The sequence below is a fragment of the Sciurus vulgaris genome, assembly GCF_902686455.1.
Source record: "Sciurus vulgaris genome assembly, chromosome: 5".
Classification (NCBI taxonomy): Eukaryota; Metazoa; Chordata; class Mammalia; order Rodentia; family Sciuridae; genus Sciurus; species Sciurus vulgaris.
Window position 1 is genome coordinate 78,693,762 of NC_136465.1, and position 9,180 is coordinate 78,702,941.

General features: G+C 33.8%; 1 protein-coding gene across 1 annotated transcript; it reads right to left on the reverse strand.

Moving 5' to 3' along the window:
* Positions 1-1,157: 1,157 nt before the first annotated feature.
* Positions 1,158-8,921, reverse strand: LOC306662850 (protein mago nashi homolog 2). The gene is made up of 5 exons (XM_079143032.1): positions 8,772-8,921; positions 6,528-6,586; positions 5,758-5,868; positions 2,917-2,999; positions 1,158-1,519 (listed from the first exon to the last, which is right to left on the reverse strand). The coding sequence occupies exons 1-5, from the start codon at positions 8,863-8,865 to the stop codon at positions 1,420-1,422; spliced, it is 447 nt and encodes a 148-aa protein (XP_078999158.1). The 5' UTR covers positions 8,866-8,921; the 3' UTR covers positions 1,158-1,419.
* Positions 8,922-9,180: the final 259 nt, after the last annotated feature.

Below are 9,180 nucleotides of genomic sequence, written 5' to 3' on the forward strand. Positions count from 1 at the left end.
TGTAAAAACAAATTAATTACACTATAAATTTAGTTACACCAAGCACATCTCAAAAATTGGTAACTACACATAGCCAGTGGCTACCTTATTGTATTGCACAGATACAGAAAATTCCCATTACCGCAGTTTCTTAGAATTGTTCTGCTCCTAGCAGGTTAGGAGCCCTGGCAAGCCTTCAGAAGCTCTGCCACCATAAAGTCCACATTACTGGTTCCTGGAGCAAGTGAATAATAACTACCTTGACAGAACAAATTTTAGATTGGAGTTCAGAGGGAGGAGGGACAGAACACCAGCAACCTGGTTACTAACAGAAATAAGGAAAGATGAAGTCTAACACAAAGAGGTTGAAGGAAACTGGGAAACATGATTGGAACTTCTGTTCATTAGGAGCTAAAAGATATATATGAATACACACAGATTAAATTACACAATTTGTAAAGCTAAAAACTCAGAGTTCTTACATACGTATGAATAAGAAAAAAGGGCATAATCATATGCGAATAATAGCACACAGTAGGGAAGAGAGGGAAGAACAGAAGTTCACTGGATTATACAAAAGTGAATGAACTGAAGGAGGGCAATGGGAATAGGAAAGAGTAGAATGAATCAGACATAATTTTCCTATGTTCATATACGAACATAATGAACACTGTAATGACACGTGATGGTCAACCATCAGAATGGGATCCTAATTAAAATAAGCTATGCTCCATGTATGTATATGTCAAAATACATTCTAGTGTCATGTGTATCTAAAAAGAACAAATTTAAAAAATGAGCAAAAAAATAAGGGCATAATCAAAGATGTGCCTGGCTACACTTTTTTTTAATACTTTAGAAAATCATTGCTTACACCAAAAAGGTTTAAATGTGAATTATCTTGAGGGGTTTGTGATGGATGTAAAAAAATTTAGAACTTTTTCTAAAAAGTTCTATAAGCACCAAAAAATTAAATCCATCAGGTATGGAAGAGACATGAGAAGATCTGTAATTGCCTTTGGTAGATGGAAATTTAGCTACATATTTCTACCCCTAAGAACTTCTGCCATAAGACATAACAACTAGAACAATTTCTTATTATCTTTAAAGTGAATCAGAGATATAGCCTCCTGAAAATAAAAGCCAAAACAAACAAAAATAAAACCACTACCCAGGTTTGATGTTTTATTAGAACAAAATTTCAACAAAAAGTGGCTTTCACTTACAGAATTTAATGTCTGTGGGGACATCTAACCCACTTGGTCCCAAGTGAGAAAAACCATTACGCCTATTCATTTATTTTCAATATTCAGTTTACATACAAAAAAAAAAAAACAAACTTTGTTTCACATTCATAAAAATCCCAATATTAGAAATGGCAAATAAACCCTCCCTTACCTATCCCTTAATTAAATATACAAACATTTTCAAAAGCACAATTTAAATTGGTTTAATCTTGAAGTGTAATCCAATGAGACTGAAAACTAAACATTTCAAGTCCTGTACCAAATAGTAAAATACTCGAAGGCCTTCAGGATCCCTAAAATATAAAAAGGTAAAAGTTACTTTTTAGTCCTAATGAAACATAATTTTATAAATTCCTTAAACAAAATAAAAAATCTGTAACAATTCATTTAATGAAATGGAGAAAGGAAGAATTCTGCTGACAACTAAAATGAGAAACTGAATGAGAATTAAAAGGAACAAACATGTCTATCTTTTCTGTAAGAAAAAAATGTAAAGTTTTTTCATTAGTATAATTTTTACCTTTAAAGTATTTATCTCCTTATGGAAAGTAATAGCTATGCATCACAAAAACATGTAAAGCAGAAAAAATAATACTTATAACACTATAATGCTACTACCCTCATGCAATAATGATAAATACTTTGATATTTCTATGTATTTTTTCCATAACTAAAGTCATTCTCTGTGCCCTTTTTTGCATTGTTTCCACAGCATTAAAAAGATATACATTTCATTTATAATTTTCATTAATTTAACCATTCTCTCTTTGATAAACATTTGGATTATTTACAATTATAAACAATGTTTTGATGAGTATCTTCATGGAAAAGCTTTGAGAATAGGTCCCAAAATAGACACTCAGAAATGAAATTACTAGAGCAAAGATGAATGAAAAATATTAAGAGTTTCTGAGGCATATTACCAAAATGCCAATGCCATATCCTTACCAACTGCAAGAAAATATATTTTAAAAGAATGTGGTTGTTTTTTGGGAGCACAGCCTTTTGTGTCCAATGGTTATTATACATTCATTCCTTTTTCCTTTCCTCAAATAAATTTTTACATAAAGCACATATTATGTGTCAGGCACTGTAACAACTGAAGATACAAGGATCTCTTGGAGCTTACACTCAAATCAGTAAAGCAGACATATAAGTTATTAGGATGACAGGAAAAAAGTAAAAGCACTTTGAGGACAGTCTGAGGGAAACAGGCAGGAAGAAATGGCTTGGATCAGCTGATGCTACAAAAGTCCACAGGAGACACGGAACTTAGGAAGGATAGGTAGCTAAAAGCATTCTTAAGCTATACTGGAAAATATATTTTCAAGTATTAAACCCATGAAACAGAGTAATAGTATAGGGTTAATGATGCTGATATAATGCAATAAGAATTTGTGACATTATATGCAGATTTTTATATAAATAGCTAATAAAATCTTGCCTTTACTGTGTAATGTTGGATCAAGATAATATTTTAACAGTGAAATATCCTAACTTCTTTGATAAACAAGATAACAAGTCTTCAATAACATAAAAATCAGAAGTACATCTGCATAATAAACTGATAGGCTTCTACTAAAATAATCTTGGCTCACAAACTGACTATAGTTGTAAAATAAGCCTCTAATAATTTATTAGATAAATCTAATAATTTGTTAATTTAGCCATAATGTTTTAACATACTCACTTTGACTGATTTACATCAATAAGAGAACCTATTTTTGATGTGGTAAAAGAAATGTGTTCATCTCCAATTACAATTTCAAGTTCCTGGAAAAAAAAAAAGAGCAGAGAACTATAATTAATATAAAAATCTATCCTAGAGATATCTGAATTCTTGCTACAAAGAGATCCCATTTTTAGCTGCAAGTTTTCTAGCATTCAACAGAACAAGAAGGAAAAAAGGAAAATGTTAGGTATCACTGTCCTTAAAAATAAAAGCCTCACTGACAAGTCACTCACTGACTAATCACAAGCACTATCTCCAATTTTAGAACCAAGATTGCTTATAGAAGATACTATAAAATGAACTGACAGAATGTTTATAATGCTACTAAAACTAGAGATATAATTGAGCACATTTAGTAAAAAAAATTAGTCATAAACCCATTTTTATATTTCTCACTTTTTTCTCATTTTTTTATTAGTGCATTAGAGTTGGACATAATGGTGGGATCTACTATTACATATTCATAGGTGCACACAACATAACAATATAATTTTGGCCAACTGTCATTCCCCAGGAGGAGCCCTTTCCCTTCCTTCTTCAGTCCCCCTGGTCCCTTTTTTCTACTGGTCTCTTTTCTATTTTCAGGAAACACCCCCCACCTCCCAGACACAAACACACCTTTCTTGTCTTTTTTCCTCTCTAGTTTCCCCAAATGAAAGAGAACATGCAAACTGTGACCTTCTGAGTTTGTCTTATTTTGCTTAATATAATGGTCTCAAGTCCTATCCGTTTTCCTGCAAATATCATATTTTCATTTTTCTTTAACACTGAATAAAACTTCATTATGTATACATATCACATTTTCTTTATCCATTCATCCACTGATGAACATCTAGGCTGGTTCCATAGTTTGGCTATTGTGCTATAAACATATGCATAAACATACACATCCCTGTAGTATGATGACTAATTCTTAAGGAAACTGAGGAGTAATACAGCTGGGTCATATGGTGCTTTCATTCCTAGTCTTTTGAGGAACCTCCATACTGATTTCCATAGCAGTTGTACTAATTAAGAGTCCCATCAACAGGGTAAAAGAATTCCTTTTTGTCTACATCCTCTCTAGAATTTATTATTGCACAAATCTATTTTTAACATAATAAATACAAATGTATTTTCCCCTTCTATGAGGTTCTACAAATAAAATGCATGACATTAATAATAGGTACCACTTTAGGGTTGGGGCTGCAGCTCAGTGGCAGAGCACTTGCCTAGCACGTGTAAGGCACTGGATTCGATCCTTAGCACCACATAAAAATAAAATAAAGGCAGTCTGTCCATCTACAACTACAAAAAAATTAAAAAAAAAAATAATAATAGCTACCACTTTAGTACCTATTATGTTTCAGCCCCTGCTGCTTGGACTTTACATTTTCTGTAATCCCTAAAATAATTTTATAAGCAGGTTTTATTAGTCTTATTTTACAAATATGTAATTCAAAATTTATAAAACATAGGAAAGATTTATAGCCACTAATAAGTGATACAACTGACTATAAAACTTAAAGACTAATACCCTTTTGAATTCATCAATTAAAATTTAGAACTTGTAAACCAAATACAATATAGTTGTTCCTAGTAGCCATATAATGTATAAGTTTTTCTCTAGATTGTTTATCAGCAAATCTCACACTCAAAATTAAGGGGCTTTTCTGTAATTAGTTTTTAAGTTAACAAACAGATGCCACTAAAGATATTCCAGTTATATATGTAATCAGAAAATCTAATTATGCAGAATTTATAGCACATACCAAATGGAGAATTAAAAAAAAAAAAAAAAAAATCACAAAATTTTTGACCTAAGGATCCAACAGGTAGCTTCTGCAGCACGTCTGCTCCTCCCCACTAACCAAAACCATGAACACATGGTCAAATGGGTAGATGAAACACTAGGCTCTTTCCCTGAATTTAAAAGATAAAAAATGTTACTGGCTGCTGTTACTGTTTTGTAGTACACATGTATAAATGCAAAAAACAAACTGAAGTCTAAATTTACTTTTTAAAAGTGATAAAATGGATAAAATAAACTATTGACTATTACCTTTGCTTTCCTAAACATTTCTTTAAATAGAAGAGTTAAGTTACTGAGTATCATCATGTTAAGATTTCTCCACATTGCTCCTCTAGTCAAAGGTGGTGATATAAATTACAATTTTTAGGAATACACAAAAGTGAATCAGAATGTTTCTTCCTTTCAGGGGTAGTATCTTATTACTCCAAAAGTTGCAAAGATTCAATTGAGAAATCAAACTGTCGTTTTACAGAGTGAAAGTAGCCCTTTAAGAGTTCTTCAGACACCCTTGAGAAACATCAATTATTCTGAAGGGAATACGAGAGGCAAATACAATGATTTGTTTGAACAAAAAAACCAATCAAATCATTTTCTGGAGGACAAAGGTGCAAGGAAGAATTCTTAAAGTTATAAATCCGAAGAAAGTGAATTATACATAGTCATGAGAACCCCAAGTCTCAAATTTCACAAATAAACTTGTACTTGCTCCTAATAAGTAACATATAATAGAAATCATCATAAAAGTATGAAAGCAGCATAACTGTGGTTTGAGTGGCTATGGAAAATACTATTCAGAACGATATCTAAATTTAGAGCTATGTGCTGACTCCTTTACCACTAGGAAATAACAGAGAAAATGAAGCTAAGTGAAATAAAAGTAGAGTATTTACCACATGCCTACTTAAGTAGAAAACAAAAGAATCAACAAGTAACTATTATAAATAAATAAGAAACAATCATTAACAAAATTTAACATTTATGTATGTGAAGAATCACTAAATACAAACCTGTCGCCCAACCCTGTCAGGGGGAGGCCACAGGGCATCATCTTCTTTTGTAATTTCACTGTCATCAATAATTCTCTTCAGTTCTTCCATTACACTCTTATGTACATATGCCTGAAAATAAATTATAATAAAATTTCATAATGTCCAACTATATCCTTCCACAACTCAGCAGGAAATGAAAAAGTTACACATTCTGAATATTCAAATGGAACCCCATGGAAGGATTCAATTGTGATTCCAAAAGAAAAGGATGACCATCATCTACTCTTCTCAAGAATATTATTTTTCTTTACTCTCTTGTCTTTTCCTTTAATATTTTTTTCCTTCTTGCTATCATAAGCCCCTTTAAAATTCTATATTCTTCCTTTGTAACACGAGGACTCAAGTATTTCTGAGTGGTTAAGGGTGACAACACAATATCTATGAGGTAAAGACACAAATCCAAGTAAACATCACTGTTAGTACTCTGAATTCTTTTTATCCTAATTTGAGACTTTCATTTAAAAATTATACTATGTTTATATCATGATTGTTAGTTTTAGTGAACAGTATAAAAAGACAGTTAACTATAAAATGAATTAAATGATAAATTCGAATATCTCATTCAGATTACTTCGTGATTGATGTTACAATCTTATCTAATTGAAATGGAAACATTTCAAACTATAAATTGGCTTCTTCTTTAAAACATGGCCTTAGACGAACTTCTGTGAATTCGACAGAGGAAAATGAATCAAAAGTTAAAAAATTAAGACATCTGAAAATCTTACCTCTTTCCTGATCATAACATCATTTTTGTAATTGCTGTTGTTGGCATATCTAAGCTTTCCTGTGGGGAGTGGGAAAAAATTCAATGTATAATATCAAACACTTCTAAAAAATAAAAAATAAAAAATAAATGACACTGTAAGCAATTTTGAAAGTAGAGACCATTTTACACTACCAATTTTATTAATATCGCCTTCCACATGGGGTAAGATCAATGCTAGTCATAGTAATACTCAGTGGTAGTTGAGCTTCCCAAATTTTAAAATATTTTATGCCTTCAATATATAATGGGTCACTTTTAAGGCTTATTTAAAGTCATGTCATGTTCTATTTTAATTATTTTCCTTCAAATTAAAGTGTACATATTTATATTACTTCTTTTAGAATTGTGAGTACAGGCTGGCGTCATGGCTCACACCTATAATACCAGCAGCTCTGGAGGCTGAGACAGGAAAATCGCAAGTTCAAAGTCAACCTCAGCAACTTAAATGAGTCCCTAAACAACTTAGAGAGACCTTGTCTTAAAATAAAAAATAATAAGTGCTGTGGCTCAATGGTTAAGCACCCCCAGGGTTCAATTCCCATAACAAAAATAAAAACAGAACTCAGTAGGAAGAACACAAACTATGTGCTGTTCCTCAAAACTGATCACTTTATCAGCAGGCTTATATTTAACTCCAATCCATCACAACTTTCTTACTCCTTGGTAAACACATTCCCAAATGGCAACTCAGTTGCCCAGACACAGCTATGGTGTGATCCCCATCCTCTACAATGATAGATTAACCTAATGAGGTACACCACTTAGAAACTGCAATTTTCATGACTCATTATCACTAATGTTAAGTAAGTGAAATGTTGGGGTGGAAGATTAAATGAATGAGAACCACTGTTCTAGCATGAAATTACTTGATAATATTGGGTGATTAACTTATGTGCTTAGCTAAAAGTGATGTGAACAAGCTGTACGGTGTCCACAGGCAAAGGCCTGAAAACAGTATCATGAAAGAGGGGGTGGGTGGTGAATTCAAGTAACTTTCACTCCTGAACTGAATTTAGAAGAGACATGGGAAAAACAAAGGCGAGTAAGGGAATTAAGATTCCTAAAAAATTGCAGGACTGTAGTTACTTTGAGTTTTGCCTGAAATGCTTGACATTCTCCCATTTCCTGATATATGATCCTCTCCTAATTTTTCTTTCATGCTCTCATAGAATCTTGTCCAAAATATACATACATCACTTAATATCCATACTGCTTTATGGATATTTTTTTAGTTACATGGCTATGTCTCCCACCAAGACTTAATTCCTTGAGGAAAATTAAAGTCTTAGTCATTACTATATCTTCAATTTCTGTACTTACATGTTGCAATGCACAAAACGTACATTCAAATAATAAAAGTCCATGCAGCTATACTGTACTATTGCAGGTAGACAGTTCAATATATAGTAACAAAAGAGTAGGCACTGTCAAAGACAGTACTCCTTAAACTATATAGGCAATGGTTTTAATTAATCTTCTGCTCATGCTATTCTCCAAGATTTTTTTTTCCCTCTCTCAGAAACCAAGGAAAACTGTTTCATTTCAAAACTCATCTCAAGTGTCTATCATCTAGGAAGCTAGTTCTAAGTTCCTGTAGAACTAACCTCTCCCCATCCCACCCCACCCCATCCCCTTTTTTGGTACTCTTAATGCATGTACATGGTGAAAAACTGTATTTAAGTACCTAAAACAAACTATACGCATTTGTTCATATGTCTGGCTCCTCTACAAAAGTCTTAACACACACAGCTTGAATGAATAAAATGAATGAATGAGTAGTCCGAAAGTTACTGACTAAAGATTTTATGCATCCTTGGAACAACACTTGATGCCGTGCTAATAATGTTCAAACATTAAGCTGATAACGACGTAGCTTTTAAAGTTCCTTCTAGTGCGCTGACTTGACTCTAGGATTCTGACTACTGTAGGTTCAACTTTTCAATGCGTGGCGGGGTCAGCTTTTCCGATTAACTTACTGCAATTAATTTTCTTTTATTCACGAAACAACTTCGGCCCCCTTATACACTTAAGCTTTTTTTTTTTTTTTTTTTTTCCCTCGCCAGGAGAGGTGGCCACTGTGTCCCATTCAAGCCGCGGCTCGCTCATCCTGCCCCGCCTCGCCTCCTCCGCGGCCTCTCCTCCTGATGCCCCTTTCCCACCACTGTCCAAAGTTTCGGCGACAGCGACCCCCTCCACTGCTCACCGTCTGGCCGAAACTCGAACTCTAGAAACTCGTGTCCAAACTTCCCCTTGTGCCCTACGTAGTAGCGCAGGTAGAAATCACTAGCCATAGCCATTTTTGTCTCCCGGGCGCCCGCCGAAAGCTTGGCCAACGTGCCGCCTGGCGCCAGTCAGTGACGTCAGTCGCTCAGATAAGTGCGTCACTGCAGCCGCGTCTCTTCCGCCTCCAAAGCTCCAGGAAAAAAGCTTGAAAGAAACCCTAGTGTGCCAGGCTCAGGAGCGCGGGAGGGAGCTTAGCGGCGACTTCGGTTCCCTGAGATCGGAAATGCATTATTTTCAAAATGAAGTAGAATTCATTATTTTAACAAAGAAATGTTAAAATGTAATACCATTTTTTAAGGACTTAGAAGCAAGGTTTGTAGAATCTATTT